Here is a 27,897-nt window from a genome sequence, read left to right as displayed (position 1 = left end):
CTATTGGAGGTCGCTGATTCATAGGGTTGCCATAAGTTGTAATCGACTTGAAGGCACATAACAACAACAACACTCTGCAAGCATCTATCTACCTTACAGTGCAGCCCTAAACATGTCTTCTTGTTGTTATATGCCTTCAAGCTGATATTGACTGGCAACCCTATGAATCCTTTTTTTGGTTGTATTCATACATGTCTACTCTGAAGTAAATCTCATTGACTTCAATGGGTCTCACTCACAAGTAAGTGTGTATAAGATTCCCTTAGGCTTCTAAATGAACTCAAAGAGGGTACATAAACATGTATTCAAGTGTTAAACATTTCAGAGTATCCACACAAAGTGAAGCGATTGATTTAAACCTACTGGTGGGTGCTTAACTGTGTTACAAGAGCCAGCACAAATGATAATGCAGAAATTTAGGAGAGTTGAATGCAGTGGACACCAGATAGTTGCAGAAGATCAAAGAATCTTGGAAAGAATGAGATGGCTGATGCAATTTTCTGATTCATAGATATTATGTTGCCATACACTTTAACAGTAAACTGTGACATGCACTATATGATAGATAAAACATTTTTGCTTGGGACAGATAGCATTTGCATGCTTTTTGATTTTTTAAATAATTAAGCTGTATTACCAAAATAGTCTAATATATTGAAAACCTGAGACCCAAGTACAATATTTGTGGCAGAATGTTTATATTTTTTACTCACCCAATTGACTGAACACCATTTCTATAGGATTTAATGAAATAATTTCTTCTTCCTTGCCTGGTAACATCAACCCAGCCTCCATCATTATCTATGATTCCATAATGTATTGCAGCTCTGCAAATGCTTGATTGCTAAGATAGAAAAGCACAGAAACAGCAGCTAAGATCCATAACCTGTCAATTATTTTCCCCAAGATCTTTCTAAAAGGAGGGAGACCTCTGTTCCAAAGCAAATGCTTATGTTTTGTTAAATCTGGCATTGTGGAAGAGAGCCATAAATTACCCACTTTACATTTTTATGCTAAGAAAGAATGAGTTAGCAGATTATGTCAGAGATAGTGGGCTGAATCCAACCAAGTTCTACTCAGAATACACCCATTGAAATTAATTAATCAGGGCCATTCATTTCAATGTGTCTACTCTGAATATGACTAACACTGATGCAACCTACTATGTCTGACTATACTTCTGAATTCTCCTATACCTGAGGTGCCAATTAAGTCAGATCTCCAACTCAGAATAAGATAATGAATAAAGTCTCAGAAATTTCTATCAAATTTTGCTTACTTTTAGCCATGTTTTGTTTGTGTCAGTGACAACACACATTAGCTAACCTTCTTAGATAAAAAAGTAATCAAATGGTGCTACACTGAATATTAATTACAATGTTTTTACCATGTCATAATGTACACTTCCAACAACTTTGGCACTGCTGTCCAAGCAGCCAGCAGGACATTCATACCTAGAAAAAATAAAATAGAAATTGATCTGAGAACAATGGCAATTTTTTTTAAAAAATGCACATAATCTCAGGGATTCTGGATAAACTGGAAAGTATGTCCTACCTATTACAGGTTGTTCGTTTGCACTGGTCCCTTAACCGTACTTCACAGGAAACAATTTGAGCTGGGGGAAAAGTGGCAAGTATTACTGCAGTGTTTCATTGTGTTTGGGAATTCAATTAAAAAATAAAACGGATGTTAAAAATGACATTTTCTTACACATTTGTAGTTTGCTGATGACTTCATTTTTGTCACCATCATCAGAGGGTGATACACGTGACCTTAATTGATTGTGTGATGAATCCTGAACATGTGACTGCTGCCGTTCAATCTCGTTGGTTTCCATCTCTGGAGAGTAATGTCTTTCTGAACCTTCTGTTATAGCAAACAAATGAAACAAATACCATTTTTCAAAACAGACTTTTTTCAATTATTATGAATAATAAATGGCATAAATACAGGTATGTCTTTAAGTAGCCATGAGGAAGCCAAAGCAATCCTATGCAGGTTACTTGGAAGTAAGTCCTACTGTATTCAGTGGAGCTTGTGTGCATAGAATTGCAACCTGTTAAGTCCTTCCAGGTCCTATTGTGCATAAATATCTCTCACTGAAATTAATGGGACTTTACAATGTTTAACAATGGCTTGTGACGTTTGTTTTTACTATCAACCATTCTTATAGTACAGTTCATCCAATCATGGCAGTAAGTGAATGTCACAAACAAAAGTCAGTTGTATTAGGAATTAAATGCAAAACTACTGAAAGAATGACAGATTAACCTCTTTAATCTGGAGATATTTAGCATACCCTGTAGAGGCTTTCCCCCAACATATGTGGTTCATTACAATGTATTTAGAAAGCTCTCTCTATGCCAAGGGTGGGGAGTCTGTAGCCCTCCAAATGTTGTTGGACACCAGCTCCCATTGGCCCAAGCTGACATGATGAATGACCAGGTATGATGGCAATTGTTGTCCAAAAACATCTGGTGGGCTACAGGTTCCTCATGCCTGCTCTATGCAGTCAAGGAACATGCAAATGCAAGGTGCCTGATCCCACAGAGAGAGCCCTCTGCAAGTACAGCTCTGTGGAGGGGAGCTCTCTATTCACATTGTAATGAATGCATGTAGGTCAGGTTTCCCCCTGCTGCATATTATCCCCAGTCTGAAAGCTTGAAAGCACCTTCTATTGAGATCAGAAAGTTCTGAATTAGGATAAATTTAGGATGCAATCCTATAACTTCTTACTAGAGAGTAAGCCCTATTGAAGTCAGTAGGACTTACTTCTGAGTAGATGTGTATAGGATTGCACTGTTAATTGCATGGTTTCTGATATTTCTTGCAAGATGGAATAATATAGATAATTATTTTCAAAAGCCTTTTAGTACAAACTGCTAAAGCCAAATAATCAGTATGAATGCACAGTGCTAAAAGTAAATTATGATGAAAAGAAATTATTATGGGACAGAAATCAACAGTTGCTTAATTCATACATATAATGAACTAGCAAACAAACTTTTTCTGAGGGTTTGAAATGGGGATTTGATTAACTGGAACCAAGCACCTTGGAACCAATCCATTATTTTCTTTACGATTACTGAAAACATTGCTCATTCAAACTGAAGGCACAGAGCAAAAAGATGAGCTACCAGGCTATAAAAACTATCATTAGTTATGTTTCTCTGCCCATTAACATTCCCATGTACAGAATAAAATATATGAAGAATTCATATGTATTGTCCGATACATAGGATTCCCCATGCAATCAGAAGCCCCCTTTCCTCTCCATAGGATTCCAAGAAACATGCCAGTAGATACAATCATAATTTAATTTGCTGAATACGCACCTTTATAACAAAGGTTTTCTCTACAGCCTCCTCCAAAACTAGGGGGACATGCAGAACATGGGCGACCATGTTTGTATGGTGCATGCCCCCACCAATTACCCCTAGGGGAAAAAATTTATTTAGTGAAAGAAATTCATGATATTTTGTTTTGCAGAGTTAATACTGACCTAATAAGGGCAAAAGCACTTGTGGCTGTGAAAGTAATTCTCTCTTGCACAACTGGTGCAGTTTGTTTCACCTGGACTGCTTTTTGGGGACACCTGTCATACTTCCTGTCTGCTGTCTTAAGAAGAGTGGCACATCTATAGCTTGCACCATGCCATGAATGGTGGACATGTTACCAAATGGTTACCCTAAAAGGCTCTTGGGGGAGGGGAAAGAAACATATTGATAGACCTTCAAAAGTTTTTTGTTTTTTTAAAATTGATATACAGGTACAAACCACGCCTTTGGTAAGCAGGAAAACATATGATCTATAGTTGTAAAATATATAGCCAATCCCCTGAAACAGACTCAGAAGATTATCCTTCTCACTGGTGAAGCCAGTGGTACTGAAGAAATTGGTCAATTTCACAAATGAGAGCTGAGGTTGACAACAGATGAAACTGAGGGGTATCAGCATTTTTTCTTATTAAACTATAGGAGAAGAGATTGGGTTGCATACTTATTGTGTGTTCTCTGCAGGCTTCCTACCCAGAAAGCTATGGAGGTGCTGTGGGTTCTCTTTCCTTCTCTTTGTATGTGCTGTGCTCTGAACCCAAGCTGGTTGTGATCTGCAGAAGGGGGATTGAAATCCCTACTTGAAGGGATGCCTGGGGACTGGCAACAATGTCGTTGCTACTGCCTGTGCCACTGGGGCTCATGGGGGGTCATCAAGACATCATTTTCCATGTCGTGTTGCAATACAAAGGTATGTGCTGGGGGGGGTCTGCTCTCAGTGATCTGACTTCATTAGCTCCCCTCTAAGTCTGTCAAGCATGCAGGAGTCACTGGCACAGCTCCTGATGAGGTTTCGGTAGTGTTTCCATGCACATGTCTGTGAGAGGGAGGGGTATTTGCTATTTTTCGGTCTTTTGCAAACTTTCTGGTTGTATGTTTTGCCCCATCACTCCTGTAATTCTGCCAATGCAGTAGCCACATATCTCTTTCCCCAACCTGGCAAAATTGGAATATAGGGTTGCTCTGTCCTTGCAATTCCAAAGCCAAGAAAGAATGTAGCTGCGTGCAGCCTTATTTAACACCATGCAAGACCACTACAATGCAGGTGAACTACTGCAAATCAAATATCCTGTAATCATCTGTTACAAAATGAGCAGATTATGTACATAAATAGAGCTGGCAGATTAAAGAGAATGCTTGGAATGTTGTGATTTTGGACTAAAACAGATTTAGGTTGGAACTTCCAACATTCAAAATGCGTTAGCATTGCACTGTGTCAAAGCTCTACTAAAAACAAGGCAACATTTTAGAAACCTGAAATAGAAAATTCAGTCTTATTTTCGCCATTATCTAATGTATTAAAAGTTTGTATGTCCTGCGTCTAAATATATGTGAGTGACAGGGTCTAGTAAAGTTGGAACACCTTTCTGTGACCAGCTCCCATGTGGCTGGGGTAATTTGTAAAGGGTGGAAAAAAGTTCCTGTGAAAAATAGCATACAAGCCACTGAATCTACATTGTTAATTTGCTGCCCGGGGCTCCTGCTGGGAGGAAGGGTGGGATATAAATCAAATAATAAATAAATAAATAAATAAATATCACTGGCGATCACTCGTGGCTGAGTAAGATTGTCTTCCAAGATAGGGTCTTTAACAGTGGGTCCGTAAGTGACTGTGGAGGCCAATTCTGGATCCACACAGCCTCCCACAGTGAGGACATAGGTTTCCAGATGGAAGATGGTCGCAATGAGGATTTGTTTGATGTGCCTTCCGCTTAGCTCATTTGTCCCATTCGCCCTGTATTCATGCTTCTTCAAAGTCCACAGCACCTTTGATAATAGCCAGCCTCCATTTGGGATGTTCATAGGCCAAGACTTCCCAGTTCTTGATGTTCATGTTTTTAGATTCACTTTAAGAACATCTTTAAACTTCTTTTGCTGTCCACCGATGTTCTGTTTTCCATTCTTAAGTTGGGAGTAAAGTAGCAGCTTTGGAAGATGGTGATCAGGCATTCAAACAACATGGCTGGTCCAGCGAAGTTGATGTTGAAGGATCATTGTTTCAACACTGGTAGTCTTTGCTCCTTCCAAAGCGCTAACATTAGTCTGTCTGTCTTCCCAAGTAATTTGCAGAATTTTCCAGAGGCAGAGTTGGTGGAATCTTTCAAGAAGCTGGGAGTGGCGTTTATAAATGGTCCATGTTTCACAAGGTTGGTAGTATAATGGCTTTGTAAATAAGCATTTTGTCTCCCTGCGAATATTCCGATCCTCGAACACTCTACGCTTCATTCGGGAGAATGCAGCACTCAGAGCTCAGACGATGTTGAATTTCAGCATTGATGTCAGCTTTTACAGAGAGATGGCTGCCAAGATAGGGGAAGTGATCAACGTTCTCCAACGTCATACCATTAAGCTGGATTGATGGGGCTACAGAGGGACTAGTTCGCACCTGTTGATGAAGCACTTTAGTTTTTTAATATTAAGGGAGAGCCCAAGCTTTTCATATGCTTCTTCGAAGATAGGATAGTTTGAAGATCTTTCTCTGAATGTGCAGAGACTACATTATCATCGGCATATTGAAGTTCTGTGACAGAGGTTGATATTACCTTACTTTTTGCTTTCAGCCTACTGAGATTAAAAAGCTTTCCATCTGTTCGATGTATGATTTCCACACCAGTAGGAAGTTTCCTCTCAATAAGGTGTAGAATCATAGCAATGAAGATAGCAAATAAGGTAAGAGCAATGACACATCACTGTTTTACGCCTGATCCAACTCTGAATGGATCGCTCTGAAAGCCACTGTTGTCCAAAATCGTTGCTGTCATGTTGTTCCCCCAATGCTCTTAGAAAAGAAAAGAAACCTTTGGGGGTTTGGGGGGGAATTTGGAGTAGAAAAGTGATGGTGGAAGAGAGGGTGCTTAACCTTCACAAACCCGCATAAACCTTATGAGATGAAAAACACTTCCTCCCTCCCATTTTTTTAGTCTTGGGGCAGCTAGTAACCTTTGGTCCTCCAGATGTTGAATTACAACTCTCATTGTTCCTGACCATTGGCTGTGACGGCTGGGGCTGAACTAGTGTCCATCAATATCTGAAGGGCCATAAGTTTCATACCCCTGTTGTAGTCCAAATCGACCCTTGCAACAGCTTTTTAATTTTTTAAAAAAAATAGCATTGGGTTTATTGTACACATATCTCTGTGTACAATGAATTTAACCTCTTCATCTATCATATATACTTACTTGGGAGAATAATTGCATACCAAGTAAATGGCTTTTGGCCATATCTGTCCCCAGACATTCATGTTATGACACAAATTAACCGCACAACCTATTCTGCTACTTGTGGCCCATACTACCTGGAGGACAAAAAAATAACATAAAATATCTTATTTGAAGTATTATTATTATTATTATTAATCATCATCATTATCTAAATTTATTCCCCACCCTTCACCCAGAGATCCTGTGGCAGGTTACAACAGTTTTAAAACACATCATTAAAAACAATTAAAATAACCCCAAATCATAACATTACAATAAAAATATATGTCTCAGGTGTCAAAGGCCAGGGTAAAGAGGTGTGTCTTCAACATTCAGCAAAAACTGTACAATGAAAGCGCCAGGCACACCTCTGAGGGAGGGAGTTCTACAACTTAGGGACTGCCACATAGAATGCCTTCTCCTGGGCTGCCACCTCCTGAGCTTCTGAGGGTGGCGGAACTACTAAAAGGGCCCCCTCTGCTGATCTCAATACCTGAGAGAATCTGTAGGGAAGGAGATGGTCTTTCAGATATTTGGGACCCAAGTCATTTAAACTACAACAAGTGTACATAATAAAGCAATCTAGAAAAGTTAAAAATATTTACAGGCATACTGAAATCACAAATAGAAAAAGACTATATTATAAGGATCTCAGTGATACACCTAAACACAGAATAGTTTAGGAAAAAATTGTGTATATTACAGATCTTTGGCTAGCATGAGTGGGTTTTAATGGAATCCCATTGATTTACATCATCTGTCAATCTTGTTAAAATAAAATAGTTATGGTCCTTGATCATGCAATTATTTTACTCTAAAAAAGATACATAAAAACTGTTTTTTAAAACAACCAAGGTTTGTTCTGATCACAGTTTAAATAAAAGAAGCCATGGCCTCTGGTTCAGGTCATGCACTAGGAGGAATCAGCTCATTCGTGGCAAACCATTAACTTTTTTTCCCTGTTCTTTTTCAAAATGCTTTACTTATAAAACGAAAAATCTCATATACAAAAAAACCTCCCACACAACTTTGTAATACAGTGTGTTAACGTATATACACTAGAACCGGGACAGTATGCTTAATTAGTTACACCATGGTGCTATCCTATCCTTACATTACCCTTTATAAAAATAAGTAATCCACACTGAACCTGATGTTCCTAATTCTATTTTCACATAGATTAATGGACTATGTAAATGACCTAATTCTTCCTGACAGTTATCTCTGTTCTTCAACATTAAAATCTGGCCAACGTGCTGAAACAGGTTTCCCCAATTTAAAGTGACATGCAAATGAGCCCAATGAAGAAAAATACTTTTTTATGCAAAAGAAAAAAAACTGATTCTGAGGTCAAACTTCATAAATATTATACAATTGCTTATCTGTGTTATTCATTATTGTAGCAACTTTTGAATATTTACGAACCAAACAACATGGACATTTACTTTCCATGACATTCACTTTCATTGATAAATGCTGCTTTTGCCCAGTAATTGCCAGCCTTGCTCATGCAAAGTTCTTGTCACTTAGTCCATAGTCCATCATACTTAGTTCTGTACTGGACTGTGACCCTAATCTAACAGTGAACCCCAAAACATAATTTACTATTTCACACCATCAGTTGGATCCATAGGATACATGTGCAACAGATCTTTCCTGCCCCTTCTACCCCCCTCCACCCACTAAAAACCACTCCAGAGAGACAATGGTCCTGAATACATGGGTCCTGTCACAGAGAGGTACCCCAACTGGGGGGGGGGAATTCTCCTTTCCCACCTCAGTCTCCCACCCACCCATTTTTGAGGGGTACATAGCCTTCCAGAGTTGCAGGTACCTGGCAGAGGAGGAGATAAGAAAAGGAAATATTCACTGTGCAGGCAGCCTTCAGATCTAACCCATTATATTTCTCTGTATCTACCATGCTAGTAAACTGCCAGTCTATAAACATCCAAGTGCTCCGGTGCACACATATATCTGCTATGTAAGCAGGCTAATTCATTTCAGGAAAGCCTTTTCTATGAATCAAGTGTTATATGCATTATCACTGGTGAGCACAGAATAAGCTGTGCAGATTTTCTGACAGAATGCAAGACATACTATGCACTTCATATGATAGGTTTAGTGTGCACATTCTGGAAAAAGGAAAATAGTTACAAAAATTGACACAAGGTTTTTTTTTTAAAAAAAATGTGGCAATGTATGAATTAGCTCTTAATAAGGATTTTAAAATATTCCTGAACAAAAAGATTGTTTACATATTTTCTGTCAACTTTCTTTTTTTCCAGCTTTCTAAAATTTCTTACTTCAAAGTAGATGAGCACAAACCTATTGGAAAGTAAAAAATGCATACCCACCTGTGTATAATGAGTACATACAGGACCAGAACATCTGTAAGGGCAATAAGGGTTGCATTCTTGAGAATAAGGATAGCTAAAGTCTCTCACTTCATCATACCATGCTTGGACATGAAATGTTAGAGGTCTATATCTACAAAAAAGAACCAAACAAAGCTCAAAACCATTCAACATTTTATCAACGGAGACAATGCTTCTATCTCATTTTAAGAACAACTGTTTTTTTCACTATTTTAAATAATTTGTACCAGATATTTATTTATACCTTCCCCAATGTGCTCCCAAGTTCTGTCCAATGGATGGAAGAAGACTTGCAGGCCCATGTTCCCAAAGACATGTCTCAGCCCAGGATTGTGCTGATCTCTCCAGCTCTACATCCCATGCCTATATTTCAAGGGGTGGGAAGAGAAGAGGAAACAAAGTTCTCGTTTCAAAGTATCTTTAGCTTATTAAAGGAAAATGATTTTTAAAAAGGGTTCCTCTTGGAAACTAGGGGTATGTATCAGCTCAGTGTAGGTGCTGAATAATGAAGCAAATTGGGTGATTCAGCAGTCATTCCCTCCTCCCAAGTTGAAGCATAATGTCAATAATGACCACTACCCTGAATCACATCAGGGCCCCACAAAGCCTTATGTTGCTCAGTTCTTTTTGTACTTTACTGTGCCAATGCAGCTCTAACATTTCCTATATCTATATGTTTCTCTAGGTCTATGGGCTTTGCAAGAAGGAAGGCTGTCCAAACGTTGTCCATGGAGCCCTGAATATGTTTTTTGTTAAAGCACAACAATGGACAATTTAGGGGGGGAAAGGTAAAATCTTCATTTAAGTTTTTCAGAAATTCTGCACTGCTCTACTTTTAACAAAAAGAAGAACCTAGACCTCTTTAGAACTGCAGAATCAACATTTTGGGCAGCTTCATGTGGTAAGGCCTGTTGGAAGACACAAACAATCACCAGAAGGAAAAGGCTGGTGTGATGCTGCCATTGAAAGAGCAAGAGACAAATCACTACTCCACCATAAACGATTATGTAACTGAAATTGTGATTTTTATACATTTTGCTTTTTTGTGCCAGGATGGTTTGAGTGGTTAAGCAACCTAAGTAGCCAAATTCCACCATATTTTTGCATGTTCAGGTGATTATTCTAATCCCATGTTTACCAAAGAATATGAAAAAACTTACAGTTTATACATCCTCAGAAAGATCAGAGAAGATTGTGCAATAACATATGATGGTATTATGTACAGTGCTGGAAAATGTCATACTCAGTAGCAGTTGATAGTACAGGGCGGGCAGGGCAGCTTGCCCCCCTGCTTTCCAAGCACTGAGCAGTACTGCCAGTTCCTGAGAAAGAGAGAGATGAATGGGAGAGGGGAATGGCTCTGCCACCACACCACAAGTAACTCCCCATACCTCACCCCTCTCCTTCTCAGAAACCAGCATCGACACTCAGTGTTTAGAAGGCAGGTGAGCACAGCCCTTTGTCTGCACCATCCTACTGACTGCTATTGGTCATATTAAGCATGCCATATTTCCAAGTTGCACTTTGGTTTCATGCATGCACTAAAATTGAGATATGTTTTGAAATATTGTAATGCAGGAGAACTTTCATCTGAGTTTATAACATTGGACTCATAAATCATTCCAGATTCCAAATTGCTATAAGGTCAGTTTGCCCATCACTAACTAGAATTGCTCCTGAACCACTCGCCAGATAGGTGACACATAAATTAAATTATTATTATTATTATTATTATTAGTAGTAGTAGTAGTAGTAGTAGTAGTAGTAGTAGTACACCAATACAGGGCCATTGTCAGTAGGATGGCATGGATGAGCACCTGCTGAAGGTCCACATCCAAGAGGAGGCCCGCTGACAAAACTTGCTCCTTCTCTTCACCATTGCAACCTGATTCTTGCTCTGGACCAGAGAGGGATGAGCAAGCAAACAACAGCACTGCTGAGATGGAAAAGTGGGAGCTGCCACTGCTTGCTTGCTCATTGGCTCTGTCTGGCAAGCTAACAGGTGGGAGCAATGATGAGGGAGAGAAGCAGCAGCAGGCAGGCAACAACAGCAGTGGAGGGGGCCCATTGAAGGTGTCATGCCCAAAGGCCCCCAAAACCTAGAGCTGGCACTGCACCTATATCTGCATTGACCAGATAATAAAAACTCCTCCTGAAAAACTGCAGAAGGATAGGCATGATAGTCTAAAAAAAAAAAAAGGATTGTGACACCTTAAAGACTACCATATTTTTTATAATATGAGATAGGGATGTGCTCAAATTTTGCAAAATTCAAATTTGATCTCCAATTTCCTATTTATTCATGCTTTTTTTGTCCTCGTGGATCAGGATTTTTTCTAGCAATTTTCCATGGCTGAAGCAGGTTTTTTTTAAAAAAAAAAATCCCCTAAAATATCATATTAATATTGATATTTTCCTCAGAATGAATGAATGTCCCATTGCATGTTCCTGGATCATTCCCTGTCAAAATTTCGTAATATTATGTTGTTTCAAGAAATTCCTCAAATCAGCCTTCTTCTAAAGTAGGGACAGGGAATCTGTAGCCCTCCAGATGTTGCTGGACTCCCATCAATCCCAACCAGCATGGCCCATGATCAGTTGCAGTCCAACAAAATCTGAAGAGCCACAGATGCCCTACAGCTGTTCTTAAGGCTTTTCTGTAGATTCTACTTCAGTGATAATTAATAGTATTACCAATTTACCTGGGAGTAAGCTCCACTGAACTCAATGGGACTTGCTTTTGAATAGATAGAAAGGATTGCATTGTTTATCTATCAAAAGTATATTCAAGCAAGAGAATACTTGTGATCAAGTGAATTTTTAACAGGAAACCATTTTCTGCAGTGAATGATGAAGTACAGTTGTACAAAGTACTGCAAAGTCCACTTTTAATGGAGCATTTCATTTCTTGTGGCTACTCATGACAGATGAACACATACACCTTTAGGAACTGTTGAGGTTGGATAGAATATTTTAAAAGTTTCTGAAAGGTTTACATTTTTCTTGCTAAGACTGTCTAGCCAAAAGCCATAGAACAATATTCTCTTTTCTACATTATCCACATTGCAAAATATCATCTTTGCTTCCCTTGTATGTTTAAAGACAGGCAGAAGAATATATATATTTTCTTAACTACATGACTGTACTTGAAAAGTATGCATTGCATATGAGCTTGATGCAAAGAAGCCATTTCTTCTCTGAGTTCTGATCCATACAGAATTGCTCTATGTATTTCCATTAGCTAACTTCTCAATTAATGTTCAGGAGGGCACAAATGGGATAAAGGAAAGTCATGTCTCCAATAACAAATTCAGACAAAATAGTGCTGGGACTATTACGGAACTGTACTATCTATAAAAGGAAGCAAATACAAACCTCTTAGGGTGCAATCTGATTCGTATTTACACCGGGCTCAGGGGAGTTGGATATGATGGACCCACGGCTGAGCAAGGAAGGTCCCAGCTCAGCCGGGCTCCACTAGCAAAACCCCTCACCCCAGCTCAGCCATGGCAGAGCCAAGACCCTGCTGCTCAGCTACAGGGTTCCACTAGGGAAGCCCAGCCTGGCAGATGGAATGCCAGAGGAAGTTGGCAGAAGGATAAAAAAGGGGTGTTCCAGGGCTGTGTTGGAGAGGGGCTAAGGGGGGGGGCTTACACAACATCTCATGGATGTGTTGCTCGTTGCTCATCTGCTGTACCCACTGGCCTGTGTGTTGTTATTGAATGCCATATCAGTACACAATAAGACCATACTCATCCATGATTTGATCGTGGATGAAGGTGCCGATTTGGTACACATTACCGAGACCTGGGTGGGCGAGCTGGGAGGAGTTGATCCGACTCTGTCTTGGAGCTGGCTATGAGGGCCTGCACCTGGTGTCAGGCTAAGGAGACAGTAAACTAGGGTTGCTGCTGATGTACCATCCACCCTGCTGCCCAGCAGCTTCTCTGATCAAGCTGGCGGAGGCTATCTCAGCTGTGGTATTGGACGAGCCTGGAACAATAGTCCTGGCTGATTTCAATGTCCATGCTGAGGCTGCCTCTAGTGTTCTGGCTTGGGACTTCATGGCCTCCATGATGACCATGGGGCTGTCTCAAGTTGTCACCAGCCCAACGCACAAAGCAGGACATACGCTCGACTTGGGGTTTGCTCCACATGGAAGAGGGGGTGGTCTGGAGATTGGGAGTGGATGTCACCCCATTGTCATTATCAGAGCACTTCCTGGTGAAGTTTATGGCTCCGATCCTCCCCTGCAGGGGCTGAGGACAGATTAAGATGGTCTGCCCCTCAGGGACTAATAGAATCCACAGGATTCCTGAATGCCCTGGGGGAGTTCCCAGTAGATAGAGCAAGTGACCCTGTTGAAGCCCTTGTCACACTGTGGAACAGCAAGGTATGTTGGGCTCTTGACACAGCTGTCCCTGAGCACCCTCTCCAGCACTGTGGAGCCCGGTTTGCACCTTGGTACACTAGTGAGCTAAGGGCAGTGAACTAAGCTAAGGGCAATGAAACAGGCTAGACAACAGCTAGAACGCAAGTGGCGAAAGACGTGTTGTGAGGTTGATGGGGCACATGTAACATAACATACCCATGCCCACTGTGTGGCAGTGAGGGCAGCGAAGAATGCCCACTTCTTTGCCACCAGTGGAGCTTTTCCATATTGTCAAGAGTCTGTTGACATAAAATCCAGGAAATGGAGTTTTAGACCCTTTAGAGGCCCACTGTGAATTGTTTGCAAGGCACTTTGAGGGTAAGGTTGCTCGCCTCCATAGCAATCTTGATGACCCATCCAAATCTACTGTAGTCCCCAGTGAGGTGTCCAGTGCGACGTCTGCTGCAACTTCTTGGGAACAGTTTCAGTTGATGCGGCCTGATGACAAGGTGCTTGTGATGATGCAGCCAGGAATGTGCCTTCTTGACCCTTGCCCTTCTTGGCTTATTAAAGCTTGCCAAAGGAGTTTTACCAAGTGGTTCCAGGGTGTGGTGAATGCATCCTTGCAGGAGGGAGTGGTTCCAGCTGCCCTGAAAGAGGTGGTGATCTGACCACTCCTGAAAAAGTCCACCCTGGACCCATTGGTTTGTGACAACTACTGACCAGTTGCAAATACCCCCTTCTTAGGGAAGGTGATTAAGAGAGTTGTGGCGCAACAACTGCAAGTACTCTTGGATGAAACAGATTATTCTGACCCATTCCAATCTGGGTTCCGGCCTGGTTATAGGACTGAATTGGCCTTGGTCGCCCTGATGGATGACTATTATCGGGAGAAGGACAGGGGGACTGTGATCCTGTGAGAGATCTTACTTGATCTCTCAGCAGCTTTTGATACCATTGACCATGGTATCCTTCTGTGCAGACTTGGTGAGATGGATATTGGAGGTATTGTTTCACAGTGGTTCTGATCCTATCTCCGGGATTGTTTTCAGAGAATAGCATTGGGTGATTGTCTTTTGGCCCCCTGGCAGTTGTGCTGAGGGATGCCACAAGGTACCATCTTGTCCCCCATGCTGTTTAACATCTGTATGAAGCCCTTGGGAATGGTCATCAGGAGATTTGGGGCAAGGTGTCAGCAGTATGCTGACAATGCCAGCTCTGTAACATCTGAATCAGGAGAGGCCATGCAAGCCCTGGACCACTGCCTGGACTCAGTGGTGGGCTGGATGAAGGCGAATAAACTGACTCTGAATCCTAGCAAGACAGAGATACTGTGGGTTGGTGGTTCCCGAGTTCAGTTAATTGGTCAGTTGCCTGCTTTGGATGGGGTCACACCCCCTCTGAAAGAGCAAGTCTGTAGTCTGGGGGTGGTCATCGATTCATCTTTGTTGCTAGTGGCCCAGGTGACCTCAGTGACTAGGAGTGCCTTTTACCAGTTTTGGCTGGTAAGACAGCTGCATCCATTTCTGGACCGGAATAGCCTGACCACTGTTGTCCATGCACTGGTAACCTCCAGGCTGGATTACTGTAATGCACTTGAGGTTGGTTCGGAAGCTGCACCTGGTGCAAAATGCAGTGGCGACTCTGCTGACTTGGGCAGGGTATCGCCAACTTGTTACCCCACTGCTGAAAGAATTGCACTGGCTATCTATTGGCTACAAGGCTAAGGTTCTAGTTTTGGTGTACAAAGCTCTATACAGGTTGGGACCAGGTTACCTGAAAGACCATTTTATCCCTTATATGCCCAGTTGATCACTGTGCTCTGCAGGTGAGGGCCTCCTGCAGATACTATCTTATCAGGAGGTCTGTTCTGCACAACATAATAAGCAGACCTTTAGTGTAATGGCGCCTACCCTTTCGAATTCCCTTCCCTTAAATATTAGACAGGCACCATCTCTGTTATCTTTTCAGAACCTACTGAAGACCTTCCTCTTTCAACAAGCCTTTTAAGTTGAGACCTTATCCAGTCTGCATCTGTGTTGAAATTGCTTTTATTTATTTTTGAAACCTTTTCTTTCTTTTTTTAAAGATGTTTTTTAAGCTTTTTAAAAATGTTTTTAAAGATGTTTTGTTTTAATATATTTTAAAGTCTGTTTTTATGATTTTAAAGTGTTTTTACTGCTTTTGTTTGCCACCCTGGGCTCCTACTGGGAGGAACGGCAGGATATAAATCAAATAAACAAACAAAGATCCAACTCCCATTCGGAGCGCTCATGCGGGTCCCAATCCAGACCAAAGTTATGCCGAGAAAAAGGTTGGTCTAAGAAAATACAATGGAAATCTATGGAGATCACTTACTCCCTGATAGGGGTATTTGGGAGAGCCGGCTTTTACTTTATGGTCCCCGCATGCAGCTCCTGGCTTAGCCCACATTCAGCTGACCTGGCAGGTCCCGAATGTGAAAATGATGTTGTGGACCTTCACGCTGGCTTCCCTTCTGCCAACTTCCCATTAGTTGGATTGCTCTGCCTATCTTTGAACTTAAAGACCACTTAACAATGATTATGTGGGTAATAGCATCCAATATAATATGGAATGGGAATGTTTATCTTTACAAACGATATAACCTAGGTCCTTGTTTATACAGAAACAGAGGTAAAATAATTAAAACTACAAAGATTAAATTAACTTGTAATGCATTTACAGTGATTAGATTATTCCAGTGTAGCAGGGAAAGATTGAGGTAGCTGCAAAACAATATTCTGAAATACAAAGGTTACTAATATATCAGTGATATCCAACAATATAGCCTAATTTCTTTACTTTCCTGCAAATATCCAAGCAATTATATTGATAAGATTGCAATACAATTATACAGCAGATTGTCATCATAATACATTATTCATGTGGCATTATAGTAAACATCAACCAAAAAAATGTAATATGTGGAAAGGCAGTCTGGCCATCCTAGAATTTACCTAGTCTGGATTGTTAGGGGAAAAAATCCTAAACATAGGCTTGGTGGTTATCAAAAGACACACATTTCCACTTCACTCAATGATGACATTATTAGAAACCCCAGTACAGCTTGACGTTGGCATGACAACCAAAAACGTAAAGTAACTTTTCCCAGTCTGTTGAGTTCCCAGATGTTGGATTACAGTTCCCATGATTCCTGGCAGTTGGCCATGCTGGCTGGGGCTGATGGGAGTTGCAGTCCAGCAACATCTGGAGACCCAAAGGCTGACCTAAAGTATATTGGACCCTCTTGTAAGGCACCCATGATGGCTATCTGCAATTGTCCAATGGTGAAATAATTGGGAACATAAAATATTTATGTGTAAAATCACCCAATCCCATAGTCAAAAGAAAATGTGATGCAAAGGGGAAAACCTCTGTTCAGAAAATGTAAAATGTGTTCTCTTTTGTAAAAAGAACACAGCATTGTATCATCTATTATTCTAATTTCTATAAATCCATACTTGCAAGATACTAAAACCTCAAGTTATGTTCAGTTTGTCTAAGTTCACAAGTGACCATACAACCAACTTCATATTTGTGAATTTTCACTCTGAGGTTGGACTTCAGTTTTACAAGAATCAGCATGACACTTGAATGTGAACATTTGATTACAATACCAGTTAAAATATGAAAATAGGACTAACCTCCAAGACAAATGTCTTACCCTGAGAAGCATGCAACTATCTTATGAAATAGTCTTCAAAAAAATTACCAGAAATGTTACTGGCTTACCAGTAATAAGTTACTGTTTTTCATTTCATAATTGTGTTGTGAAATGCTGACACAAGCAACTTCTAATTTGTATTCTGTCTCACACAAAGGTGTGTACATCACATTAAGCCATAGTTGAAAACAAACTATGATTAAATGTGAATGAGTTGGTACACACTGCTGACAAGTCCCCGTGACACTCCTTCCCTATTCCACAGACAAAACAAGCTAAAGCCTGGCTTTTTATGAGCCTGAATGCAGGCTAATGGTTTGCTTCCCCAAAACAAGCCCTGAGTGGTAACCAAGGTTTGTTCTTGGCTTACCACGAGCCTCAGTTCAGACAACATGGCAAGCCAGACTGGTTTGTTTTATCTGCAGTACTGCAACAGCATGAGTAGGAGAGGAGCACCTCAGACACTTTTGAGCATTCTGCAACAGCATGCTGCTCATTCACATTTAACCATAGTTTGTTTTAATCTATAGTTTAATGTGACATCCAAACAGGGCCAAAGAATCACAGAATGTTTTCACGTGGCATATGGAACAGAAAGAGAATCCTTTCAAAGCTGTATGTAAAAAGTACTGTAAAGTAAATTAAAAAGAGCCAAGATTCAGACTTAGTAATGCATACAGTTGGCACCAACAAAAGTAAACATTTACTGTGGCATGATATAAAGCCTCAATGCTGTATTCATTCTAAATATAAGGAATAGACTGGTAAAGTAAATATCACTGTACAGTATGGTGCTTATTTACTTTTTAATAACACTCACTATATTCTTTTGGCCAAATTACAATGAATAAGGAAAAGAAGAATTTTTTAAAAATGGATAAGAAATATCTTAGCAAAGCAGCACATTTTAATTAAACACCCAGATCCAGCTGAAGAGATCTACGTAGAGGAGGCAACCTCCATAAATATCACTTGCTGGATCTGGAACCGTGGGTTTGAATCTGATGTACATCACCTAGGAAGATGTGGGCAGTTGCAAGTAAGAATACACACAAACATGGGGACATACCACTGACATACAGGACCATTCTCACTTTATGAAACAAAACTGCAGCTTCCTTATGAACTTCTACTACAATGCTGCTGCCTTAAGCTGCAACCCAATACATGTTTACTCAGAAGTAAGCTCCATTGGGTTCAATGGAACTTAATCCCAGGTAAATGTATATTGGATTGCAGCCTTAGGCTTGTATTCAAAGTAGCACTATGTAAGTCGTTCCATTAGTACAAGTATTCATACTTGTGCAATGGACCTTTCCTCCCTTCTCTCCCCATGAATCTCCAAAATCTATTCTGGTTTTTCCACAACCTTCTGGAGCAAATTTTGGGAGGGCACAGGACCTGGAATGAAGGGGATTATTTCCATTGCATAAGCATAAATCCTTGTGCTAAGAGAACACGTGCTTTAGATTCTTCCCTAAATGCCAATAGTAGGTATATTTTAAAATATCTAGAAACTCCTGCTCCCACTTCCTGAGGTTGCCTCCATCTAATTTTCAAGGATCCCCCAGGGCAGGGAAGTCAGTTTACACCAACATTGTTATATGTGCTTAACTCTAGATCCAACCCAGATTCTTCATTACTACTGAGTAAATTACACATACTCTGAAACATTTTCACATTATAGTTGTGGATGGGTGTATTTTCTGAAGTAATAATAATAATACAAATTGGGTGCCAACAAAAGCTGGATTTTGGAACCTGCATAAATTATATAAATTATGCAACTATGCACACTCTTCTGCATACATGCTAAAATCATGGGGAGGGAGGACTGTGAATAGGGTTGCCAGGTTCATGGCCTGAGACTGATCCTGTATCTTTAGGAGAAGAGAAAGTCAGCCAAGTGCAGGTGTTCTTGCAACACTGTAATGAGAAAAACCACAAGGTGGAATTCTCCCTTCCCCTTGGCACAACTTTTAAATATACAGAAGGCCTCTTGGTTGGCCTCCAAGAGGTCTTCTGTATCTTTAAAAGTTGTGCATGAACCTGGCAACCCTAACTGTGAACGGCACTGAAACCCCACCTTGACTACCAGCAATCATATTTAGCTCCCTCTGGCTTCTAAAGTCTCACCAGGCATGATATGGTCCACATACTTTCAAGTCTATCTTTATAACCATAATGGCTTGGAACAAAAATCTCAATGCCATCAATCAAAATTTGTCACCTTAATTAACCTCTGACTAAAGTTCTACAGATGTGAGGCATTTATTTGATCTATTATAAATGCATCAAGGTGACTGCGACAAGTTATGTATATTCATGTGTGTGTATTTGGTCTTTTGTTTTGAACTGATTAAATGTATTGATTAAAGCCTGCAGCCCTCATTATTACTGGTAAAATGAATTTAACTAAAAATGGATGTACAAAATGAAAGATAAATACAAATCCCTCTGTGTTTTAAAATTATTGTTGTCACTTTGGTAAACTACATGTAGACTTTACATCTTTGGGTGTCACAGTAAAGACTTACCTACTTGCTCTCTTGACCACTCTCACAAAGCAGAATCCACTGATGAAAAGTTCCAGATAAGAATAAGAGGATAAGTTGACATTGCTCAGCCCTTTGATGCCATGTCAATAGCCTCTGGATGAAGGCATGGAATCTGGAGCACTTCCGCCAAGCTTTGAAGTAACGCAGGAAAGTGGAAATCCAGAGAGGAAGCATTTTCACTTTGAGAACTCTAGCTAGGTTCTTGGTTAAGTGCTCCACTTATGAAAACCAAACACTTAAAACATCCCACAGGCCATAGTACTCTGTACTTAAAAATGGGAATTGTGTTCATTAGCTGTCTCTGAACAGTTGGCAAAGTGGATATGAAGAAAAACAGAAAAATAGGAAGAGTATTGTAAATAAGTAGGAAGGTATGTAGAAGCCTCGTTTACAGTGCAATCCTATATATCAGTTTTGATTTCATTTAGGCTTATTCCCAGGTAAATTGTTACAGAATTACTAAGGCTGCAACCTATACCAGCTTACCTAGGAGCAAGCCCAAGTCAATAGAATTACTTCCAAGTAGACCCACATAAGACTGTGCTGCTAACCTCTTACAAAAGGCCCCTTTTTCCTGTAATGTTATGCCTTCTCTGCTACCTCTTATAACACTTAGTTTGGCTCCTTCCCTTTTTCTTTTCAATCCTTTCCAGCTACAGGACTTCACTGTACCTCTCAAAAAGTGAAAATGTGAATGGAACTATGGTCATCAAGATGGACTGCAGCTTGTGTATAGCATGTTGGGGCAGGTGAATTCCAGTCTCAACTACTCTGGTATAAGCCAACACGTTGACTTCATGTTTCTCCTTGCCCTGTTACTGTCTTACAGGCATCATTACAACGAAAAGACAATAGAAGTCAAGGGTGTACAAATTGTTCTATTTAAAAATAATGTTTGCTTTAAGTGCTTTGCCATCACTTTATGAAAGAAGCCATGTTAGTCCACAGGTGCTTCTCTCCCTTCTTCCTAAAGACAACCGGACCACCATGTGACTTTTAAGAAATCTTGCATTACTGTTACCCTCCAGTTACAGTAGCTCCTTGCAAAACAGTATGCTCAGTAAGCCAGGGAATTCTTAGTTTCATCAAGAAAGCAATGGTACTTATACAAAACAGAACTGGGAACAAATCCAACTGTGACATTTAAATAAAATGAGGGTCTTGTGAGAACTGTAATTGATCTGCTTGTTCTATTTATACTTTGGAAAGTAAGTCTACTTTCTGCAAATTAAGAATACACGGAAGCTTACGGGGAGAGTTGATAAATTCAGCACTGTAATGCTGTTACATTATAACAACTCATAGTTCCACCCATACCCCTGATAACATCATAGCTGCAAAAACTCCATTAAAGTTTGTCACCTCCAGAACCTACTACTTGTGTGATGACACTGTACATGGTAATGACAATATTCAAAATTCAGTCAAGAAACAGAACATTACAGTGTAATATCTCATTAAAAGTAAGTTATACATTTGATCCGGTTTACAAATGTAGCACTGCTGTTCTTGGTGCTATTGAGTTAAGGGATAAGTGCTTGTGTGAATTTCAGTGATAAGCAATCATTTTCTTTGTATGCATCTTTGTACAATACCTGTAATCCTGATATCATGGTCATAGCCCTCTGACTATGGATGCAGGAGCATCCCTTCATTCACTCTGCAGGGGCTTTATCCTTTGTGTGCACTCCAGGTATGTGCACACAGGATTCATGGATGCTCAAGGACTTGCTAACACCTCTTTGTCCTGCACCCCACCCCCAAGGGTTCTTCCAATTCACCCGGGTAAGAAAAAGGGGTGGCAAAGCTTCCTTACTTGCTGAATTCCACATTCCAAGCACATTCCAACGTCCCTCACAGGAAAGCGATGTTAGCACCCTCTGTCAACAGAAATGGCCTCAAATAGTGTCATGTTCCCATTGGGGAAGCTGGGATGTGCCGCCCCTTCTTTTGCCCCAGATACATTGGAAGGAGGTAAGAGAAGGAGGGGACAGCTGCTGAAGTGAGCACTGAAGGGCCTCCTTATAGCTACTTGACCTGCAACCTGTTGTGAGTGATCAAACAGAGGAGCTCACTTTTACAAGTTCCCCTTTTCATCTACTTGTGGCATCCCTACCTTGGCTTCATAACAAAAATCCCAAGCAATTACTAGCAACTGACGTAACCAAACTTGCTTGAATAACAGGGCACTTCCAAGTATCAGCTTCCCCAGTGATGGTAGTCACAAACAAAGAAGCAAATCAGGTTAGTACCTTACATGTTTTTGCACAACTGCTGTTTCCCATGCTGCCTGATATTATGTTTGGAGTAGCAGTAAACAGTAAGTCAGCATTTCAGTATTCCAGTCACATGCAAAACCACTACAATCACTGAAGAAAACAGACACTGTCTGGAAGTTAGAGAACGTTAAAGAAGACAGAGCTTTAACGTATCATACTTTCCTCTGTTTATTCGCTGTGGGATTAGTAAATTTGACCAAACATTAAACTTGACTATAAAAAGGCAATAATGGCTTCTGAAACAGGTGAAACTTAAACATGATATGAAATCATTCACCACAAAACCTGCACATTCTCTTAAATTCTGAATGTCTAAAACATGTAAAATGCCTTTTGAAGCCATACATAGGCTTATATACATGCTCATTTAAAAACTGTATCCTTAGCGATGGATTGTTAGGGAAATGTCTCCGTTACAGAGCTTCAGAAGAGTCCTGTTTCCTTAGCACCATCCAAGTGGTGTTGCATCATCTTAACACCATCAAGCCAGTCCTATTTCTGCACATTCCCTAGGTTGCTGGAGTAACATGGGAATCAATGAAAGATGCTGTAGTGGAAAGCAATTATGTCATGAGTAGCAACCACAGCATTATTTAAGGTTCATTCCCTGGCATGCCCAATTTGGAAGAATCAGGTAGCAGGTTATATAAAAGACCTCTACCTGAGACCCTAAACAGTTCTGCTACATTGTTAATATTTCTATGTTGTTCAGTGACTGAATCAATTACATCATTGTTTTTCTGGGAACTAGTAGCAATACATCCTTACCATATATTCCATATTGGAAGCTTGTGGATATACCTGGCCCCGTAATTTATTATGAAGATCCAAAATACTTTGCATATCACTGTCAGTGATAGCTCTTTTTCCTCTTTGCTTGGCAACCCACCATTCACCATCCTCATCCATGTATTTTTCCAGCATGTCCTCAAACAGTGTTGCATTGGGAAGTACCAGAGCAGAAACTGCTTGAGCTATGAATAGCAAAGCAGTTACTCTGGACCAGTCTTCCACTACACTCTTCATGATGAATTATCTCAAAAACTCCTCTGGGTTAATTCCGAGATAAAGCCTTCTTCCAAGTTGATTTGCTGCAACAGCAAAAGAGAGCGAGGTTATTCTGATGTGAATGTACTGTTGTGAATTAATTTACTGAACAACAAAAGTCACACTGTATTCCACTGTGGTACCTAGGGAGACTGTCTAGGAGACAACAAATGCAGACGCTCAACATTTACATTGTGGGTATGAAATAAAAACTTATCTTCACTCTCATGGACTGAAAACTGTAGAAGTCTGCTGTACAAAACTACCTGAATGCACATGTGAGAGCCTGCATGAAAGAAAGTCACTTTCTCCATGGATGCACATAAGAAGAGGTAGCAATAGAATTAACTGATTAATTATGTACTCTTAGAATTGAGCTTTTCTAAAATTATGTTTGTAACTTCAAGGTGCACCATGAACCTAAAAACAAGAAGATATCCAAGAGGGCATGTGGAAATCTAGATTTCTGAGTCAGAATACATATAAAAAAGGCACATTCTAGCCAAATATAAACACTTTATGGTCAGCAATTCTAAAATCACTTACTAGGGATGAAGCCCCATGAAATACTGAAGTACTTACTTCTGAGTAGATATGCATAGGGCTGTGCTATATATGTCATTGATTTCAGTGGGCGAGATTTAAGCACGTGCCTAACCCCCCCCCCCGGAAATCAATGAAATGTAAAACTACTTAATGTTGGCTGGGCCATGCCATAAGTCTGGTCAAAAGGTTTTGCTCCGCGTTTTCAAAATATTTTCGATTTCCCACATGAAGCACCCCTTTTTATAGCTGGTGGTGATTTCCCGGGAGTGAAGCAGTCCTGCGTGCGCAACTTGAGCTTTGCCTGCGAGCTTGACTTTTTCTCCCTCTTCCGGGCACCTTCATCTGGGGAGGCGGGCCGGGGGGAGCGGGAGTCGCGCTGCTGGCTCGTCCCAGCACGTCTCGCTTTGCAAGTATTGCAGTACCCAGACTCCTTTCCCGGCAGAGATGCAAAACTGGGCGAGCAAAAGAGCCTTGAGGCTTTGCAGAGAGACCGCGCCAGAGCTGGCCAGAGTGAAGGAGGGAAACTCTTACCTCGGGGCCTCTTTGGGGAGCAGGTCGCGGTTGTGGATCGGCGGCTCAGAAGAGAGCCAAGCGCGCTCCTATCGACGCGCCGTTTGCAGCAGCCTCGCTGGGATGGGCTCGGGCTCTGCCGGCAGCGGGAGCTGGCGCCTGCTGCAAACTTGTACTCCTCTAAGTGTGCCCAGTCCCCTCTCTTTCCTCGGCGAGGCCACTTTCCCGCTTCTCCTGCGCTATCGACGTGGGTGTCCCCGCTTTCCTTCCCCTCCTCTCTGCCGCACGAACGGAATACAGGCTCTTTCCTCTCAATGGCAGCCGCTTGTGAGCCTGAGGAGCCGAGCGCTTCTCCTTTTGCCACCAGCCCTTTATCCCAAGCTCGAAGGGCGCCCACACCCACCCTGGCGCGCCCGCCCTGCTGGTTCACCCCTCCCCAGTCTCTCTTCCGCCCGCCGCCTCCTGCCGGCCGGACTGACCCCGTTTTGGGTGACTGGATGCCGCGGCCGCAGCAGCCCCCATCAGGTCTCCAAGATCTGCTCAAGGGCGGGTCAACGGACCACTGTGCGGGCTTATGCGGGAAAGGAGGGGAACCTGGATTTACCTGGCTGGCCTGAAAGTGACCCTTCCAAGCGAGTGCTCTGGCAAGGAGCTCCTGCCCTGTTAGCACCTGAGAGGGCACAGGGACTTTTTGTCATGGAGATGTCCTGTGGGTAAATCTGCACCGGTTGGATTTTGCCTGTCAGGCAACTGTTTACAAGCTAATGAGCCTTGCCAAGGGGGTAGAGTTGTAACCCCAGACATTTCTGTTCTACCAAAGAGTTAAAATGTGTGTTCAGTCCCACCATTGCCAGCTAGAGACACGTTTGCATCTGAAGAATCATTTTTAAAAAGTCAGTCTATGGACTGGAGCTTTTCTGTTAAAGATACACAGAAATGAAAGCAGGAAAAGACCAGAACCATGGCTGAAATCAGTGTCAGTGGCCAGGGCCAGCATGGGAAGTAACCATCCCATCACCCAGGCCATGTGGCTCACCCAGGCCATGTGGCATCTTGGTGCTGTCCAGGACACACAGAAGCACATGGCCGTCAGGTGTGACATCGGTAACATTTGGTTTATGTTTACATCACATCACTGCATGGTAAGGCGACACTGCTGGGCATGTTTAGGTTGATCCATGTCCCATAGGAGGCCAGGTTGATGCCAAGGAAGAGCAATTTCTAACCATCCCTGCACCTGAATGTCAAGCAAAATACTTAAATGGCTCAGCTGTGATGCAACCAGAGAAGCAGTTGTGGTGCAGTGCAGCATCATTTCATTTCATTAAGAATGCAAAAAGCTGCCTTACTGAGTCAGATCATTGGCCCATCTAGCTCAATATTGTCTACACTGACTGGCAGTACCTCTCCAGGGATGCAGGCAGGGCTCTCTCCCAGCCAGATCTGGAGATGCGAGGGACAGAACCTGGGACCTTCTGCGTGCAAGGTAGATGCTGTGCCACTGAGCTACAGGCCTTCCCCAATCATTTCTTTTACAGTCATAAAACACTCAGTGGCACCTTGCCAAATCATATGAACCAGACTCCTGCAATTAGAACAATTTGGCCATAAGTAACCTGTATGATATGTTCTGCATATAGATTAAACAAATAGGGTGATAAAATACACCCCTGTTTCACACCCTTTCCGATGGGGAACCAATCGGTTTCTCCATATTCTGTCCTTACAGTAGCCTCTTGTCCAGAGTATAGGTTGCACATGACGACAATCAGATGCTGTGGCACCCCCATTTCTTTTAAAACATTCCATAGTTTTTTATGATCTACACAATCAAAGCATTTGCTGTAATCTATAAAGCACAGTGAAATTACCTTCCGAAATTCCTTGGTCCATTCCATTATCCAATGTATGTTTGCAATATGATCTTTGGTGCCTCTTTGCATTCTAAATCCAGCTTGGACTCCTGGCATTTCTTGCTCCACATGTGGTAAGAGCCTTTGTTATACAATCTTGATCATTACTTTACTTGCAAGAGATATTACTTGCAATAGTTTAATAATTACTGCATTCCCTGGGATCCCCTTTTTTGGAATTGAGATGTATATTGAACGCTTCCAGTCTGTGGGCCATTGTTTAGTTTTCCATATTTCTTGCTCGCTAAGGAAGGAAGCCTGCCTTCCTGCCTTCAAAGGAAGGAAGCCTGCCTTCCTGCCTTCAAAGGAAGGAAGCCTGAGATAATCCTAAGGAGTTAAGCCCCAGCTGATAGTTGAGCCATAAGCCTCAATTAACACATCATTGGCTGGCAGCAGTGGCTGGGAGGGACCAGCCACACATATAAATTCAGAGCACCCTAGCGAGGGAGCCTGCTCCACGAGCTAGAGGGAGCCCCAGCTGACAAACCATCAAAGCCCCAGCCCCAGCTGACAAAGCATCAAGGCGAGTTAAGCAGCAGAGCCAGTTCGGCAGCAGGGCGAGGAGGCCAGGGCCCCCCACTCTGCCCGTCTGTTCCGTGACCTCAACTAAACCGCAGTCCCCAACCTATTGACGTAATAAACCTTAAACAAAACTATGCAGGTAAGAAGCCAGCAGGGATGTGGGTGCTTTCCAGTGGTTTGCACTGCCTGCAGCATGTACGACTATCTGCCTGTTGGACAGAAGTCGTGGGTGTGCTCTCAGTGCAATGAGCTCCTGGCTCTCCGGGAACGACTTCATTTCCTTGAGGCCAAGGTGGCTGACTTGGAAAAACTGAAAGAGGCAGAGAGGTGTGTGGAGGAAGCCTTCAGGGACGTTATAGCTGTGTCCCACTCCAACGATGATAGCTCTTCTGCTATCATGGAGAATGATGGTCTCTGGGAAGGAGAGCATCCAGCCGAGGAAGAGGGAAACGATCCCTTAGAAGGGACCCATTCCTTGGGGGATGAGCAGCTATCCTCTCATGCCGAGGATATATCTCCAGGGGGTGGAGGGATCCTTGTAGTGGGTGATACGATCATTAGGAATATAGACAGTGGGGTGTGTGATGGGCGTGCAGACCACAAGGTGTTTTGCCTGCCTGGTGCGAAGGTTGCGGATATCGCCCGTCCTTTAGATAGTTTGGTAGACAGTGCTGGGGAGGAGTCAGTGGTCGTGGTGCATGTTGGCACCAACGACATGGGGAAATGCAGCCGTGAGGTCCTGGAAGCAAAATTTAGGTTGCTAGGTAGGATGCTGAAAGCCAGGACCTCCAAGGTGGCTTTCTCTGAAATGCTACTGGTTCCACGCGCAGGACCAGCCAGACAGGCCCAGCTTTGCAGTCTCAATGCGTGGATGAGACGATGGTGTCGGGTGGAAGGGTTTGGATTTGTTAGGCACTGGGGAACATTTTGGGACAAGCCAGGCCTGTACAAAAGGGACGGGCTCCACTTGAACCAGAATGGAACCAGACTGCTGGCACTTAAAATTAAAAAGGTGGCACAGCAGCTTTTAAACTGACTGAGGGGGGAAACCCGACAGGAGCTGAGGAAGGTCCGGTTCAGAGTAAACCTCCCCCCTGGGATAAAGACCAAAGAAATGATGAAATTTTAAAAGGGGTAGGCCTAGAAGTAGGCATTGTGAGAGCAGGGGCACAGGATATAAATTCAGAAGGGCAAAATTGCCACAGGCCAAACCACAAGTGCCAAAGACACTTGAAGAGAGACACTGCTTACAAGTGCCTGTACGCTAATGCTAGGAGCCTCCGAACCAAGATGGGAGAACTGGAGTGCTTGGTCTTAGAGAAGAGCATTGATA

The 27,897-nt window shown here is 42.0% G+C and overlaps 1 protein-coding gene across 2 annotated transcripts in view; it reads right to left on the bottom strand.

The window, feature by feature from the left end:
• Positions 1 to 24,573, bottom strand: part of CRISPLD1 (cysteine rich secretory protein LCCL domain containing 1) — a 37,039-nt gene extending 12,466 nt beyond the window's left edge. Inside the window, exons 1-10 of one of the 2 annotated variants that reach the window (XM_061601569.1) lie at positions 24,151 to 24,573; positions 22,795 to 23,117; positions 9,377 to 9,495; positions 9,112 to 9,244; positions 6,737 to 6,852; positions 3,339 to 3,439; positions 1,714 to 1,869; positions 1,558 to 1,618; positions 1,388 to 1,454; positions 714 to 844 (exon numbers count right to left, since the gene is read on the bottom strand). In XM_061601569.1, coding sequence (XP_061457553.1) covers positions 714 to 844; positions 1,388 to 1,454; positions 1,558 to 1,618; positions 1,714 to 1,869; positions 3,339 to 3,439; positions 6,737 to 6,852; positions 9,112 to 9,244; positions 9,377 to 9,495; positions 22,795 to 23,052 — 1,142 coding nt within the window. In that variant the 5' untranslated portion in view covers positions 23,053 to 23,117; positions 24,151 to 24,573. Of the gene's footprint in view, positions 1 to 713; positions 845 to 1,387; positions 1,455 to 1,557; positions 1,619 to 1,713; positions 1,870 to 3,338; positions 3,440 to 6,736; positions 6,853 to 9,111; positions 9,245 to 9,376; positions 9,496 to 22,794; positions 23,118 to 23,655; positions 23,912 to 24,150 lie in introns of those variants that run through there. The other variant, XM_061601578.1, reaches the window with a different exon arrangement.
• Positions 24,574 to 27,897: the final 3,324 nt, after the last annotated feature.

Source organism: Rhineura floridana, chromosome 1 (genome assembly GCF_030035675.1).
Source record: "Rhineura floridana isolate rRhiFlo1 chromosome 1, rRhiFlo1.hap2, whole genome shotgun sequence".
In the NCBI taxonomy this organism is placed as follows: Eukaryota; Metazoa; Chordata; class Lepidosauria; order Squamata; family Rhineuridae; genus Rhineura; species Rhineura floridana.
This window is presented reverse-complemented; position numbering and strand designations above follow the sequence as displayed.